The sequence below is a fragment of the Myxine glutinosa genome, chromosome 10 (assembly GCF_964187855.1).
Source record: "Myxine glutinosa chromosome 10, kmMyxGlut1.1, whole genome shotgun sequence".
In the NCBI taxonomy this organism is placed as follows: Eukaryota; Metazoa; Chordata; class Myxini; order Myxiniformes; family Myxinidae; genus Myxine; species Myxine glutinosa.
Genome location: NC_136270.1, coordinates 64,446,513 through 64,464,555, shown reverse-complemented (window position 1 = coordinate 64,464,555; position 18,043 = coordinate 64,446,513). Strand labels below are relative to the sequence as shown.

Genomic DNA, 18,043 nt, shown 5'->3' with positions numbered 1-18,043 from the left:
GGATAAATAATGAATTTATACCCCCTACCAGAAGCGCATCCGCTACACCGCCCAACAATCCATTGCCGTATTACGTGCTGAGAAAGCCGTTAAGCGTAGCGTAAAGGACATTGGTGATACTACAGTATTTTACTCTCATTGGTGGGCGGGGTTATCTATTTATCTTGTACGCACGGAGTAGAGATTATAGAGGAAATTGAGAAAAGGAAAAGGAATAAAAAGAAAACTAATTTAAACGAGAAAGGAACGAAGGTTACCCGGAGGAAGTTGTGGTGGAGGGATGGATGACGAATCATATATTATTTGGAGCTGTTTCACATGCGGGGATGAGGTCAAATTTCCCGCCATATTTGCCCACGTAATACTTTTAACAATACCTAATTGTTAAATTGACCGTAATATTATAATTGCATTAATTTCATTACTTCGGACTTGATTTTCTCCTGGTCTGGCGATTATTTTCTCATTTCATTATTTTCGGTTTAACGCTGTCATTTTAAAACTTCCGGTTTGTCATTCATGCCGGAAACAATAATTTGACAATACATTACATCGAAACGAAGCGAGTATTTAGATGGTACATTCTTTATGATAAACAGTATCATTTACAGCGGCGAAGTTTATGTGGGAAAAAAATTAATCAAAATTTGATGTTTTGCTGAAGGGATGCCAATGTGTACCTTACACATTGTAATAGATCTTTAGACCCGTCAAGCAATCCTCTGAAATCTGAGGTATAAGACGAAGAAGAAGAAGAAGTGGAGGAAAAATAAAATGCAGAGGAAGAAGAAGCATAAGGAGAGGAGGAGAATCTTTTCTTTTTTTTCTCGTCACTGATTCGAAAGAGCACACGATTTTTCTCTACGCATTATTTGATTTGATCAATTATTCTGTTGTGATTATTATGCCAGAAAGTGCGAAGTGCACAGGTTGAGACTGGTGTTGTGTGCACACGAAATGCTGGGTTGCCTTCGAACAATGGAGCTTTCTGACCAAATGTTTTATTCTCTTTTTCTTTTCATCTGGTTGCTGTACCTGTGGGAAGAGTACTTGGCCTACAAACAGGTGAGGTAAAGAATTAACTTTACGTGAGATTAAATGCGTTTGCTTGATTGTAATGACTCGTCGGCTTCAATGGCGTCGCCTTGACGTTCAGGCTATATCGATGCACATTGCTGGCGGATAGTCAGTCACTCGATGAAACTTCATGACTCGGACTTCAGTCGAAGCTAATCGATGATCTGCAGTGCGTATGATGATAAATCAACAACAACAATATACCAAGACATTTATTCAGGATTTTTACTCGATTGTCCACACCCTAATTCTTTCCACGTGTTTTCTATTTAAAATTACTGCCATTGTGGATAAAGTTGCTTGTTTTCAATTTCTGAGTCCATCATTCAGTTCGTTCGGGTTAAGTGTGTGAGAACTATTGTGTTTTGAAACTACTTGTACAGTGAAATAGTCTCACTCGTGTGAGTCAGCAAAAAAGGAAATGAAGCAAAAAATGAATGAATATTGAATAAACGATTGAAGCAAAAAATGAAGAAGGACAAATGTCGAGCTGGTTCTCCTATCAGTTTGAACTCCTTTGTGGATTTTTAACACGGGTTGAATGGATGGTGCTGCCATCCTATTGTTTGGTAAACTTGAGATCACATGTATGAGGCTTCATTGATGAAATGACTGAATGGTGGCACCATTAAGTAAGCCCCCCTTGAATAATAGTGTTTGATTTTGTGAAACAGTGTAGTTGTACTTGCAAGTTGACACGTGGTTGGTGTATCCCGCAGAGGTGTATGTACCGGGCCGCACACGATGTACCAGAGGAACTCCAAGCCGTGCTTCCGAGAGAGACTTACATCAAGGCCAGTGTGTACCAGCTGGAACATGCCCGTCTGGAATCTTTGCATGCACTGTTCACCCAGCTTGAGAGCACTGTAAGTAAGACTGTTGTGCTTTATTTGTAAATTAACCCATGAAGTGCTGCATTTACTGGTTTCTACCCCAGAAATGCTGTTTTGTCCTCGGGGTTTTCTCCACCAATTGGAAGCAAGCTTTCATAAGTTACCTCAGTTATTATACATTGTAAGAAAGGTCATGATTCGTTCTTTGGGTTAACGTCTGTTTAAACTCATTTGCATACAAACAGTGGCTAGAACACACCCATATAATGACCATATTTGGTAGGGCCACGATTATGGCAGGTTGATCTGTCCACATACGTCGGTTTATGATCAAGGAACACCTTTCGTTTAGCAGTCCAGTACTTGCACAAAAATCCAGAACTTCAAAAAAGGCCTCCTCGTAAAATTGCCTAAATCCACAACAACTGGTCACCACCACTCATTTGTTTCTCTTTTTTCCCACCTGTGGAACCACGTTCTACACTCTCTTCAATCTCATTCCTCCCTCCATGTCTTTAAGACAGATGTTCCCCACCATCTCAAATCATCCCCCATCCGAAACGTGATCTTTTCCACACCCGTTAAGCCAACCATCACCACCTCATCATAAGTTTGCCCATGTATCCATTTTCTCCACCCCTTGTGTTCTCCCTTACCCTTCATCATTACCTGCATCCGTTGTTTGTCCATTTCTGTCTATTTCTCACCTTTTCCCTCTGCTATTTGTAACGTGTTCCTCCCCGACCTCCTGGTCTCGGTATACCTCCAACCCCGAGAGGAGCCACGGCAGAAAAATATGTTATTCTGTGTCAGTAATCAATAGTGAAACCACACCAACGATTATAAATGAACAGATGTTGTATTAAAAATCACACACCATAATAAAGGTACAACCAATAGCAATCAAAGTGCACTCAATATATCTTAAGATGGTACCATCCGCTAAAATAAGATAACTCACTGCGCCCTCCCAGTGACTGGAAAAGAACCCTCCTCAATGTCTCTATAACTCAAAGGTGATCCCGGCGAAGGGGCGATGAGGCGAAGAGGCGATGAGGCGAGTAATGAGGTGTAGGCAAAGCATGGCCAGTCACATGGTCCAAACCAACAACAAACTGGCGGCGGAAAGGGAAATCCCAAAGGCGCGATCCAGACGTACACGTTCGCAGTTCAATCAGCGAACCGCAACGTATTCTTCAAACGCCGCTTTCGCGCGCACACATCCCTGGCAAACGACCGGAGGGTGAGAAAAGCTGACGCGTAGCAAAACCTTTTTCAGTGAACGCAGTGCGCGGTGCAAAATGGCCGACGGCTCTTACTTGAGTGAAAGTGCCTCGGCGAGGATTCTCCGGAACCTCAATGCCTATACCTGACTATGCAGGTTTCTCAATACTCCAGCGATAACACCTATCGCAGGAAATTCCTTTCAAGGAGACTCAAAGGTTACTCGCGGCTTTCGTTCGATCACGCTCGCGACGGAGCTTCAAGACACGCGTCTTCTTCCACTTTTCTCCACCCGCCTTCCTCCTCCTCTCTCGTCATCTTCCGGTTCTCGATCCGGTTTCCTGTTTCATTTAAAATATTAACCCTTTTTGCCTTTTAACAACAATAACCTTACCTTTTAACAACAATAATCGCCGTTTCCTTCAAACCCCAATAAGAATAATAATACATAACCAGAAATGTTTCAAGTGGATGAAAACCACAACCACGGAAGTGCCGAATCCGTAACGCTTCTCCCCCTCAAGAAAGAAAGTTTGAACACAGCGAAAACTTTCTTTGCAGGAAAACTCTTTAAACAAACAAAAGTAACCTCACAACCCAAATCATCAATTCCCGTGAGCAACAATACTCAATATTCCTTAAAAATAAAGCAACAAAACTTCGAACAACCCACAGGGATTTGCAAAGTTAATTCACTCTGGACAAACCATCAGCAACGACATTGTCCCTGCCCTTTACATGTTCAATTTCCCAGTTAGACTCCTGCAAAGCCAAACTCCATCTCATCACCCTCTGATTTTTTTACTTTTAGTTTCTTTTGAATGAAGGTTAAGGGGTAGCGATCAAAATCCAAAGTCAAGCAAATCGACAGCACTTTTCCTGGGAGGCCGAGCTGAAAGCCAGGTTCCATGGTGGTTGGGTGGTGAGGCCTGGAAGTATTCACTACATGGACGCCTTTAGGAACGTGGAGTTCATGGTTAGTCCGTGCAGGAAAGTTCACTACATGGACGCCTTTAGGAACGGTTAATCCGTGTAGGAATTTTTGCTCGGCTGCTCCGCAGCATTCAGTGCTTCAACTCTTTCTAACTTTCGTAATAATCACGGTTGGACCGCTTGTCACTGTAGTCACGTGAATAGCGGTCTCCTTCTCGGCCACTACCCTGATAATCATTCCTTCGGGAGCTACCGTAACTCTGGGAGCCTCCATCGTAATATCGACTGCGGCCACCACCAAAACTACCGCCACGTTTTCCTCTTCTGTAGCCCTCTCGACGCCTACGGCCTGCCTTCTCTACAGCTATGGTCCGACCATCCAAATCCCTGCCATTCCAATCCTTCTCTGCCTCTTTGGCGTCCTTTGTGTTTTCAAACGTTACAAAGCCAAACCCTCTTGACTTTTGCGTTTCCCTGTCTTTTACCAGCCGCACTTCCAAAAGCGGTCCATATTTGCTGAAGACAGAGGTCAGAACTTCTTCCTTTGTTTTGAAGTTCAGTCCACCTACAAATAACTTGCCAAATTTGCCGCCATCCCGAACTGGTGTGGTTATTTTCCCTACTGGGCTTTTTAACAACCATCGGGTTACCAGAAACTTGACCACCGGCCAAATCATTCCTGATAACCAAAGATACTCCCTCTACAGGAAGAGAGGCTTGTAAACCTACGGTGACCGGTCCTGACAACAAATCAGACTCTAAATGGATGACATGAAGTGGAGCTTTAACACAGCCACCAACCCCCTGTAAACGAACACCAACACCAGTTGCCGTCTTCTCTGACAATGGCAAAATGCCTTCAAGCATCAAAGATTGATGTGCTCCTGTGTTCCTCAATACCCTAACCGGTTTCTGGTTAGTCGAGTCTCCATCCAATGACACAAACCCCTCTGAAAGAAATGGTTGGTAACCCTTTTGAGGGCGATTTTTCACATTTGCCATTGCATTCGGAGTTGTACTAGTCTGACTCCGCTCCTGATTTTGCCTTTCCATGGCATAACATCGGGACATCGTGTCCAGGTTTATTGCAAAAAGCGCAAGTAGGCCCGGAGGAGAAACCCGTGGTTTGTCTCGAGCTCCCCAGAGGATACGTCTGTCTTGGAACCGGAGTCTTCTGATTTCTAAAGGTTGTGGTATCAGAGTTGTCCTCAGTCATCTCGAGGCCTCCCCCATGAATTTTAGTTCTCCGCACCAGATGTACCATTGCTCCCCTGTTTAAGTCGAGGCGAGAAGTTAGGTTTGTGGAACCCCGTCCTGTGTGTTAAGGCATAGTCATCTGCCATGGTTGCTGCCTCATACAACTTTGGTACTTTCCCTTTCCTCCAGATGTACTTTAATGTCCTCGTGGACACACTGTTGGAATTCCTCCACCAGGATCAATTGTCGCAATAGTTCGAAGTCTTTCCCAACCCCTTTTGAATCACACCACCGATCAAACATGGTTTCTTTCATTCTGGGAAACTCCACATGGGTCTCACTCTCCCTCTTCCTGGCATTCCGGAATTTTTGCCGGTAAGCTTCAGGGACCAATTCATAGGCTTTGAGAATGGTTTTCTTCACTATCTCATAATCTGCACATTGGTCAATCAGTAAAGCCGAATAAATATCTTGAGATTTACCCACCAGAACACTTTGCACCAACATGGTCCAGGACTCCTCAGGCCATTTTAGCAGTTGAGCCACGTTCTCAAAGTGTGAAAAAATAATTGGCTACCTCCTTTTCATTGAAGGGTGGAACCAGCCTCACATGTCTGCCAACATCCCAGGTGTTCTGATTAGGTGTCGAACCAGTCGGCATGGATGGTACCTCTCCCTGTTCTTTCATTAAATCCAGCTCCTTGAGTTTAATTTCCTGCTGAAGCGCCATTTCACATTCCCTTAATAGTCTAGTAGGAAGACTAGGTCCCCCTGCACCCCCCGGAGATATACTTCTAATCAGTGTTTCTAGATTGGAAAAAATGTGTAGAAAATGACTAGCTATGGCCCCAAGCTGAAAAAATGTCCCACATACCATTTTTATGCAAATTACTGCTGCCATTATAAAAAAAACGATTTTTGACATATCTCAGCCAATATTGCAGATAATTGAAAAATGAAGGTGTCTAGACCCATGTTTTGAAGGGCATAGATCATGATAGAACTATTCATAACATGATTACATGTGTCTATGGTATACTAGTATGCATATTAATGCTGTAATTACAAAATAATCAGTTTTACAAATGATAAGGATACGTTAATACTGCAGATAACTTAACATGGTACATAAGGGGTCTAAACCCAGGTATTTTCAAGGTTAAATGTCAACAAGATGCTCCTGAGTCTTGCATAGGGGCGGGACATTGGCAGTAACATTGGTACCACTCAACTTTTCTTCCCACCATTGACTTTGTATTGCGAGAGATTTTCACTTGCTTATTTAAAGGTTTCTCACCCCAGCCCACGTAAAATCTACCAACTCCTGCTGTTAACTCCCAAACATATTTTTTTATGTTATCCAATCACAGTGCAGAAATGACAGACTAGAGATCCAAATTAGTGCTGCTATAGCTGCCATTTTACATTTCCATCCATGTAACATGTGCGCTCGCGCGCTCGTATCAATTGGTAATGTCGCGCGCTCGTATCAATTGGTAACGTTGATGTTATTGAATACCTCAGTTGAAAGTTCAGTCTTCCATTCCATCTGTGTGTTGTTCTTGGTATTCATCCTCCAATCTAGCCAGGTAAGATGCTAACTATAATGTTACTCACACTCTTGACTTCAGTTTCTGCATGAAATCATAAACAGGCAGAATAACAGCTGAGCCAGCTAGCACCATGTTAGCTAACGTTAAAGCTAGCCTCATCTATGTACAGTATGTTCCTAATGTCGGTGTAACTTAAACTTTTGTTAATGCCAAACATGAGACATATCTGTTGACTTCTGTATATGAATTGAACCAGAAAGAGGCACGACAGCTGAGCTAGCTACAGTAACTTAGCACAATGTTTCATTGGCCTAGATAGCTAACGTTAGTGTGGAAGAATTTAGATGTTTTAGCTATTAGCACTTTTGATGCCACTAAACATGGTTTAGTCAGCTAAAAAGTACCCTAGTGTAGAACATGACTCAGAACCTCTGTTACCTCACTGAAAACTCAGAGCCTCCTTTCACAGGCACTTTTAACATCATTCGTGATTTCTTATTTGTCATTTAACAGTGATGGTAGACATCGACAGCAAGCATGCCCAAAAGAAAACGGAGTGTAGAACCTGCAGCCCAAAGCTCTCCTCCTACATGCATCCTTCATGTACCATCCATGTCTGATCATGGGGATTTCACGCCCCTCCGTAAAATTAAAGGATCTGCTTCAGAAAAACTGCAACTGCTTCAAAAGATCCGGGATAGACGTCTCAACCAACCGCATGACTCCCCATGTCGTATGCAATCAGTATGTGATCAGATCCCGGCAACTCTTCCTGATGACCTAGAAAGAGTAGGATATCACAGCAAGTGTTATAAGCACTTTGTCCGCCACTTTCATCGTCTGGGAGATGATACAGAACCAGGGCCATCAACCTCATCATGGCATCACTCTCCTCGTAAACCAGGAGGTTCTGCTGAACCCATCTTCCCGCCAGAGTGTATATTTTGTGAGAAAGTTGAGACCAAAGATGCTCATCGCAATACTGAGAGGCCTACAACCTTCCCATCCTTTAAAAACAAAGAAAATGCATGGGAGCAAATCGAAACACGGGCTGAGAAAATGGGTCTCTATCGACTCCATCGAAAGGTGAAAAACAAAGACCTCTTTGCATGTGAGGCCAAACACCATCCGTCATGTTTTAAAGCTTTCCGCACAGCATTCTACAACTATGAGCGTGCGATTCACAGAGCCGAAGCACCAAAGGAGCAGGCTTGCATGTCAGCCGCCCATGAAAAGGCATTCAACTCAGTACTGGAACACATTCAAACCCAGGTCATCCAGCAGAATAAAGTTCTACAGCTTTCTTCCTTGCGCTTGCTCTATGTCGAGGAACTGAAACTGAATGGATATGAGAACTCAAATTATCGGTCAGAGAAACTACTGAAACGCCTACAGAATGACCCAATCAAGGAGCATATCCACTTCACGAAGGTTGATCATGACAAATGTGATGTCATTTCTTTCTGGCTTGTGCACAGCTCAAACATAACAGTTTCCAATGCTCTCGCACGAGCATTCACTCGGAAGCACAAACAAGAACCAAAATGTTGCCCTCCAACTTCGCCAGGGTATTCTACAGGCTTTCAGAGAGTGTAAAGACCAACCATGGCCACCAACAGCTGAAGACATGGAGCTCAATCCTGAAGACATCCTACCTCCAGACCTTGTCCGCTTTCTCAGCGTGCTAATGACTGGCAAGGAGGGCATCGAGACAGAAAAGGTGAAGCGTCTGGTCTTCTCCATTGGACAAGATCTGTGCCGTGCAGTGTCAGATGGAAAATGGAAGTTACCAAAGCACATTCTCCTCTGTGTGACTGTAAGGCACCTGTTCCGAAGCAAACAGCTCACCACAATACTACACAGGCTTGGACACTCTGAGAGCTACGATTTCGCCTTGGAGTTGGAAACTGCTCTCGCCAAGGTCCTGGATGAAGTCTCAACTTATCGTACACCACAAATTGTGACAGGAGAGGGCAACCTTGTATTCCACTGTGAGTGGGACAACTTGAATAAAACCACTACCAGTGTGCACGGCAGCAACATTGTAAACAGTGCTGGAGGAATCATGGTGCAGGAGGTCAAGCCCGGGTTCGAGAGCAGCAAGGACCGAATGCTACCTACCATCAATAGGTCACAACAGCGTAGCCTGAAGGTCGACACACCAAAAACTCTCCCACCCTTGCACTTTACTCGCGTTGGCCCGAAGTTCCCTGAAGGCTCATCATTCACACCGCCAGCAGAGAATGACACAGTCTATGCCACTACGATGCAAGAGTACTACATCTGGCTCTTCATCAGATACATCGGAAGCTGTGGCCTGCAGCCTGTGCCTGGGCTAGGGGGTTTCACCTCTGCAACTGGTTCTCCCCCACCCAGCAAATCAACAGTCGACTACTGCACGCCTATCCACCAACCGATCACAGACAACGCAGTTGTTCGTGAGCTACTGAAGCGTTCCGAGGCAGCAACTGCTGAGGTGGGTCAGAGATGGGTCCTGAATACATTTGATCTGGGTGTCTGCATGAAAGCCCTTCCCATCATCTGGCGCTGGCCAAATGAATTTGCTAGTCATGTAGTAACGATTGGACCCTTCCACACATCCATGAACTACATCGGGATGCTCACTGGACACAAGATGCGTGGTTCTGGATATGCAGAGATTCTCTTTGAGGCACAACTAGTAACAAGTGGATCTCTCAAAGGTGTTCTCAGTGGAAAGGCCTACGCAAAGTCCCTCTTTTGCCTCAAAACAGTGTGTGAGGCAATGGAGAGGCTGTTGATGGAGAGATTCACTGAGGAGGAGAACATCATGATCTCTGACCCTGCTGTGCTTCTCAGAATGACCCAGTCTTGCAACCGAGAGCACCTCGATGAAGCCCTCAAAGACCCCTCAACTCTACTCCTCATCAAAAAGTACCATGCCTTTGAGGAAAAGGTGCGCAAGGGCCACCTGGGGAAGACAGCTGCCTTCTGGATGTCGTTCATTACCCACTGCCATCTTGTCTTCATGCTCCTCCACTCTGTGAAGACCAACAACCTCCAGCTGTTTCACAAGTGTAACGGAGAGATGGCAGATATCTTCTTCGCCTTTGACGGACACAACTGTCAATTCACCTGTGTGATGTACGGCCAGAGTCGCGAGTCATCAGTGGACATTGTCCGTGCCAAGCTGCTACGAAAAATGGTGGGAGAGGACAAGACCCTCACATCCAAGTCCAAGGTTGATCTGGCTCGCCTTCCTCCATGCCAGTCTGCCCTGAAGCCGCACATCCAGCGTGTGAACCACCGCGTAGCATTGTACAAAAGAGCCGATCAACCTATCATCGAAAAGCCAAAACCTTATGAGGAGCAAGGATGGATAAGGACTGATGAAGGACTGTTGAAACCAATGTGGTCCAGTGGTCCCATCCTACCAACCTCACTGGTGGATCTTCTGAACACAGGAGAGCACGAAGAGGAGGAGGAAGAGGAAGGAGAAGAAGAGTTTGACTCTGACGATTTCGATGAAAATGATGATGACTGACTCAGTGTAGAATCACTAATGCTAATGATGTTTATCTAAAACAAGCAAGAGAAGAGTGGTCACATTGAGTGCTAGGACTATTTTGACAGTTGTAATATTTAGAAAAATAAAACTTTGTGTTAACGTCTGTGTAGACGGACCTTAATATGAGTCTATTATTTCGTAAAACTGTGATTATTTTGTAAATAAAGCACTAATTAGCATACTAGTATACCATAGACACATGTAATCATGTTATGAATAGTTCTATCATGATCTATGCCCTTCAAAACATGGGTCTAGACACCTTCATTTTTCAATTATCTGCAATATTGGCTGAGATATGTCAAAAATCGTTTTTTTGATAATGGCAGCAGTAATTTGCATAAAAATGGTATGTGGGACATTTTTTCAGCTTGGGGCCATAGCTAGTCATTTTCTACACATTTTTTCCAATCTAGAAACACTGATTAGAAGTATATCTCCGGGGGGTGCAGGGGGACCTAGTCTTCCTACTAGACTATAACTCCCTTTCGGCTTTTCTCTCCTCTGCTTCGAGTTCCCTTGTAACTCTCCTTTCCTCTGCTTTTTTCTCTTCTAACCTTTCTTGGAGTTCTCGTTCAACTCTCCTTTCCTCTGCTTTTCTTTCCTCGAGTTCTCTTGCATCTCTCCTGTCCTCTGCTTTTTTCTCTTCTAACCTTTCCTGGAGTTCTCGTTCAACTCTCCTTTCCTCTGCTTTTCTTTCTTCTAACCTTTCCTGGCTCTGCAATTGCATCTCCAGTTTCCGGAGCGCCACATTTTCTTGTTCCTTGGGTAACCAATCCAAGGCTCCCTCTTCCCATGTTCCTTGTCCCACCAGAGATTCTATCACCAATCTCTGCATCTCTGCTTTCCTCATATTCGCTCGGACCTCCAAGCTTAAATGTCTGGCCAATACCAAGAGGTCCGATTTTTTTTAATGCTTGGAACTGTGCCTCACTAGGGGACGACGCAAACTTTCCTGCGTCAAACACCATGGTGACTACCGTATTTTCTGGTGTATCAACCGCGGTTTTTTACCGACGGGAAAACCCTAAAAAAGGGGGTGCGGTTGATGCACAGTAACAGAAAAATTTGTGCATTGAAAAACTGTCATATCAACGGGACGTAATCTTTATATTACTTTGGGGTTGCGGGGATACAATGATGAATGATCGTCAATTACGTTACTAGGGTAGGTTCAACGCCGATTACTGCTGCCAGTCAAAATACAAGAAAGTTTGAAGTTTGTAATATTTGATTTTTCTATGCGTGTTTGTGAAAATGTGTACTTTCACTAGTCCTCTTTGAATGACAGGTCACATCGTGAATAGAGTGTGCTAAATAAAGACAGGATTAAGTCACAAAACAAAAGCGTCACCATGGTAAACAGGATGTTTTGCATGGGACATTATGACGTACCTATTGTCTAACCAACGTTAAAAAGAAAAAGTTGTTGAGCGTCCTTTTTTCTCAAAAGTTCGGGTAGGGAGGGAGGTTTTTATTTTTATTTTATATATTTTTTTCCTACTTTCCATTGAGTTTTGTTGACATGGAAAAATATGAAATAAAGACTCCTTTCTCCTCAAAATGATTTTATTTCTTCATTCATCGGGTTCCATCCTGTGACCCGTGGCCATGTCTGCAGCCAACACAAATTTGAGAAATGAGCCTTTGTCACATCAGAAACTTTCACCATTCGTTCTATCCTGTTCGAGCTATCAAGACCAAGATTCACCATTCGCTTCTATCCTGACCAAGACCAAGCTTCACCATTCGCTTCTATCCTGACCAAGACCATGAGATGGCACCGCGATCATTCACAGCAGCTTTCAAGCTCCGTGCCTGCAGGTTTGCAGAAGAGTTTAGTAATCGGGCGGCTGGTCGACACTTCGGAATCGACGAGTCCGTCATTAGACGCTGGCGGACTAACAAGCAGACGCTGGAGACGATGCCGAAGAAGAAGAAGGCGATGAGGGGCAAAGCAGCCCAGTGGCCGGTCTTGGAGGAGAGACTGCTAATGTGGGTGAGAGAGAAGCGAGCCGAGGGACACGCCATTGCGACACTAGCGTTGCGACTCCAGGCCCGACTCATCGCCAGGGAAACGGGGGTCGATGACTTCACGGCCAGTACGTCTTGGGCGTACAGGTTCATGGGTCGTCATGGCCTTTCCATTCGCCGGCGAACCCACATCGCACAGAGTCTCCCTGATGACATAGCAGAGAAGACTGCTAATTTTCAGAAGTTCGTGATCAAGTTCCGCAAGCAGCACGACTATCCCCTAAGCCGCATCGGCAACGCAGATCAGACGCCGCTGACCTTCGATGTACCTCGAGGGACCACCATCTCGGCCAAAGGTGACAAGTCGGTGTCCATCACTACAACGGGTCATGAGAAAGATCGTTTTACGGTTATGCTAGCGTGCACCGCTGATGGGGGAAAGCTGCCGCCGTATATCATCTTCAAGAGGAAGACGCTACCAAAGGATAAATTTCCTCCGGGTGTAATCGTTCGTGCCCAGGCCAAGGGGTGGATGGACCAAGCGCTGGTAGATGACTGGCTCCGCGTCGTGTGGGGGAGACGAGTTGGTGGGCTTTCGCGGCGACGGAGCATGCTCGTCCTCGACGCCTTCCGTTATCACAAGACAGAGGAGACCAAGTCAACGCTGAGGGGGCTCAACACTGATCTGGTGATGATCCCGGGTGGCATGACGTCGCTGCTGCAGCCGATAGACGTTTCAGTCAACAAGCCGTTCAAAGACGGTCTGCGGCGCTGTTAGTCGGAGTGGATGCTGTCGGGGGACAAGACATTCACCAAGACTGGAAGGATGAGGAAGGTGGACCTCCCGACGATCTGTAGCTGGATACTGAAGGTCTGGGAGGAGTTGCCGGCAGCCATCATCGAGCGGGCCTTCCTCAAGTGCTGCATATCTAATGCCCTTGATGGCACTCAAGATGACATCATCTGGGAGGATGAAGTGGCAGTGACCGACGATGGAGAAGAGGATAACGACGACGATGATCTCGCCTACCCAGACTCGGATGATGATCTTCGTAATGTCTTCCCTGAAGAAACAGATGACGAGGACTTCCTCGGATTTTACAGCCTAAACCCAACGGCCCTTTTCCGACGATGGAGAAGAGGATAACGACGACAAGGATCTCGCCTACCCCGACTCGGATTGGACTGAAGAAACGGATGACGAGGACTTCTTCGGATTTTAGAGACTAAACCCAACGGCCCTTTTCAGGGCCCCACATTGGCAAGAAAGAATAATTGTTTTTTAAATTCTCTTTCAACTCATTTCATGTATTTTCACTCTTTCTCTGTCTTCAGTTTCTCTTTCCTTTCATCATATTTCGCTTTCCTTTTTTTTTTTTCTCTTCTCTTTTTTAAATTTTCCTGATTTTTTTTTTTAACTCAAAAATCGGGGGTGCGGTTGATACACCGGAAAATACGGTATCCGTTAACACCTGTTAACCTTCACACAAAAGTTTTCCAATTTTTGAAAAAATTGGGAATGTTGGAAAAAATTTCCAAGTTTGGGAATTCTGGGAATGTTAGGGAATTCTTTCACAGACGAAATTTAGGGAATTTAATCCACCGTACGAGATTTAGGGAATTTAATCAGCAAAGCCGAGCCCCCAATTTCTCCACAGTACGAGCCCCCAATTTCAATCTGGGTCAATCCTGAACGAATGTTATTAGGGAATTTTTTAACCCAGACGAAGACCCAATTTCGAGCCCACGAGTCAATTGGACGAGCCCCCAATTTCTGTTACGTGTTCCTCCCCGACCTCCTGGTCTCGGTATACCTCCGAACCCCGAGAGGAGCCACGGCAGAAAAATATGTTATTCTGTGTCAGTAATCGATAGTGAAACCACACCAAGGATTATAAACGAACAGATGTTGTATTAAAAATCACACACAATAATAAAGGTACAACCAATAGCATTCAAAGTGCACTCAATATATCTTAAGATGGTACCATCCGCTAAAATAAGATAACTCACTGCGCCCTCCCAGTGACTGGAAAAGAACCCTCCTCAATGTCTCTATAACTCAAAGGTGATCCCGGCAATGAGGCGAGTAATGAGGCGTAGGCAAAGCGTGGCCAGTGTTACGGACTCGGCCTTAATGATTGTGGTTATGAGTATTGTTGCTGGTTCAAAGCATTCTAGATATTATGCTTATTGTGACTTAAGGGAAAGGGTTGTTGTGAGTAAAAGATTTAAAAGCCCTCTTGGTAAAATGTGGCCGGAAATCCGGATCGAGACCGGAAGAGGTGGAGCGAAGAAAAGGAGGTGGGAGGAGATCGTAAGGAGACATGGTGGTTGAAGCTCCGTAGCGAGCATTGTCGAAGGAACGTCGCGAGGGATATTTTGAGCCTATAAAGGAAGTCCTGCCTTCAGCGTTGTGATCGCTGGGACTGTTCACATCTGCGTGTCCGATCGACGTCGGATTCGGATGAACCCTCGTGGCATAAGTTCGCCTCAAGTACAAGCCCGCCGCCATTGGGACTCGTGCGCGTTGCGCGACGTTCGCGGAATAAGGTTGCAGCGTCTGCTGGTTTTGCCTTTCTCGGTGGGTTGCCGAGGACGCGTGTGCGCGCCAGTGGCCTTTGAAGGAGACGGTGCGGTTTGCGGCTGCACGGTGTACGTGCTTGTTTGGAGCGTCTTTGGAAAGCGCCCATACCACCGCCATTGTGCGGGACCTGGATCACGTGATCTCGGGGTTGTTTCACTCGACCAAGCCTCAATTGACTTTGAGCGGCCATTGATCCGACGATCGCCGGAGTGACTCGACGTCGCCTTGGAGATGTACAGAGACATTGGGGGGAAGTGCCGTGAATTGGGTTAGAGGGATATATAAGGTGGTACCATCTTAAATATTGTGATTATAATCGTGAATTGATGTGTTCACCCTTGATGTGTTTGTGATTGTGAAAATATCCTTGTTCGTTCATAACCCGTGGTGTGGTCTCCTTAATGATCTGATTGGTTTCACCCAAGGATAACATATTTTTCTGCCGGGGCTCCTCTCGAGGTTCGGGGGTCACCGAGACCAGGTAAATAGGGGTAACACCAGTCACGTGGTCCAAACCAACAACAAACTGTTGGCGGAAAGGGAAATCCCAAAGGCGTGATCCAGACGTGCACGTTCGCAGTTCAATCAGCGAACCGCAACGTATTCTTCAAACGCCGCTTTCGCGCACACACATCCCCGGCAGACGACCGGAGGGTGAGAAAAGCTGACGCGTAGCAAAACCTTTTTCGGTGAACGCAGCGCGCGGTGCAAAATGGTCGACGGCTCTTACTTGAGTGGAAGTGCCTAGGCGAGGATTCTCCGGAACCTCAATGCCTATACCTGACTACACAGGTTTCTCAATACTCCAGCGATAACACCTATTGCAGGAAATTCCTTTCAAGGAGACTCAAAGGTTACTCGCGGCTTTCGTTCGATCACGCTCGCTACGGAGCTTCAAGACACGCATCTTCTTCCACTTTTCTCCACCCGCCTTCCTCCTCCTCTCCTCTCTCGTCATCTTCCGGTTCTCGATCCGGTTTCCTGTTTCATTTAAAATATTAACCCTTTTTGCCTTTTAACAACAATAACCTTACCGTTTAACAACAATAATCGCCGTTTCCTTCAAACCCCAATAATAATAATAATAATACATAACCAGAAATGTTTCAAGTGGATGAAAACCACAACCACGGAAGTGCCTAATCCGTAACATATTCCTTTTATGTTGCGTCCTGGTCTGTTCAGTGTTCTCGCTCTTCCACAAACATTGACTTCCACGAGCCTGGTGTTGGCTTAACAGTTAGGGTGCTGGCATGGGATCCTAGGATCCTGAGTTAGAATCCCGGTCGATCGTTGAATTAATGCCAGGAGGGTTGACTCAGCCTGTCATCCTGAGGTCGGCAAATTGAATACTAGCTGACTGGTAATTTGGGCACTGCATCAGCGGCACTAACGTGCTTCCAGAGAAATTATGCAACCAGCAGCCACAGTAGTCTCGTCCCTGGCCATAAGACCTGTAGGAATTTTGAGGTAGATGAGTTTTCTCACTGGATCCTGTTAGGGCATGCCTAAAGGAAGGGAAAAATCTTGCATAGACATCTGGCATCCCGGGCCTATGTTTTTTACCACGCCATTTTGTTTTGGGTCTACGCGTATAGTACCCTCTTTCGGTTTTCATCATTTTTTTTCTTCTACTGGTTACAGCTGTGCCAAATGTGGCATTTTCTTTAGATCCCACATTAAATTTCCTGTAAAATGAGACTAGTTTCACCCTCCTGGGGCCATTGGCTACAAATCTATACACTTTTCAATATCAAAAATTGTTACATGAAAGCATGTTTTCACTAATACTGGGAAAACAGTTAGAAACGAAATTTATGTACTTTTTATGACTAATTTACATTGTATTTGTGTTTTGTCCTCAGCGGTGATGAGGTCAGGCTAAATAGCATATTAACCAATGAATGTGTGCCAGCATCAAATGCCAAACAGTTACTCCAGTTTTTGACAACAGAGAAAGAAGCTTATTCAATGTTTCGTGAGGAAAGGTATATCTCACGCTCAACACCTCTATCAGATCCAATCCACAAGCTCCCCACTTTTCAAAGTACAACAGGCTCAGATGTATCATCAAACCAGCAACCTGTAAATACTGTCAAAGATTTATTACAAGCTCAATGGACTGTTGACATTGCTAAGGAAAGAGGAATGGCAATGGCAGAAATCCTTAGTTATGACGTTACATCTCCTTACTAGATTGAGATGGTGCTACTACTAAACCGATGAAAGCACAGCTCGTGTCTTAGTTAACCCAAACACTAGGTAGCACAGACTTCAATTTTCAAAAAGAGTACACACTGTAAAACCAGCGTTGCTGTTGATGTCATGAATCAGTTACGCAGAATGCTGATCAAGGGACACAACACATTTATAGATTTGTTTACAACACTCTAATATTGAAAACAATGTCTGCAGATTCAGTCGTATTGACTATGTATTTGATAGCTATCTGCCATCATCGATCAAAAATGCAGAGAGAGAAAGAAGATCTTCTGTCGAACCACTACCTTTGACGTCCATTACCCCTGCTATTAAGCTTCCTGTGCAGATGGACAGGTTCTGGGCATCAGTTGACAATAAAACTTTGATTCAAGGTGCTCTGAAACGGATTCTACTGGAGGTATCGGCTAATCGACAGTGAGAAACTGTCGTAAGTGGCGTGTTCCTTGAAAGTGGACCTATCCCTGCAGTAGCAGTCAAAGGCAGTAGTATTAGCACAGTCGAGGACACACTTCAGACACCTATTGAAGAAGCCGACTTGCGCCTCATTCCTCACATTTTCCACTCAGTTAAACAAGGAGCGCAACATGTAGTTGTACTTTCAAATGACTCAGATGTGTTTATGTTGCTTATCCATTTCTACAAGTTTCTTCATGAAAATGGTCTCTCTGAACTCTTGATGAGAAAGTCAGCAACAAACATCATCCCTATTCATACTCTCGTCAAAAATATGGGTCCTGTCAGTGAAGTCATTCTTGCCACTCATTTTCTTACTGGGTCTGACGTGACCAGTAAAATAGGCACCAAAGCGTCATCGCTTAAAGCACATGCAGAAAAATATCTACAGAACTTTGGCCAACTTCTTCCACCCAGTGACCAATCCTTTGAGCTCGCAGAG

At 44.9% G+C, this 18,043-nt stretch overlaps 1 protein-coding gene across 2 annotated transcripts in view; it reads left to right on the top strand.

The window, feature by feature from the left end:
* Nucleotides 1–515: 515 nt before the first annotated feature.
* ZMPSTE24 (zinc metallopeptidase STE24) overlaps nt 516–18,043 on the top strand; it is a 61,838-nt gene continuing 44,310 nt past the window's right edge. The window contains exons 1-2 of one of the 2 annotated variants that reach the window (XM_068126848.2): nt 516–1,065; nt 1,797–1,943. In XM_068126848.2, the coding sequence (XP_067982949.2) occupies nt 958–1,065; nt 1,797–1,943 (255 nt within the window). In that variant the 5' untranslated portion in view covers nt 516–957. The remainder of the gene's footprint in view (nt 1,066–1,796; nt 1,944–18,043) is intronic. The other variant, XM_068126849.2, reaches the window with a different exon arrangement.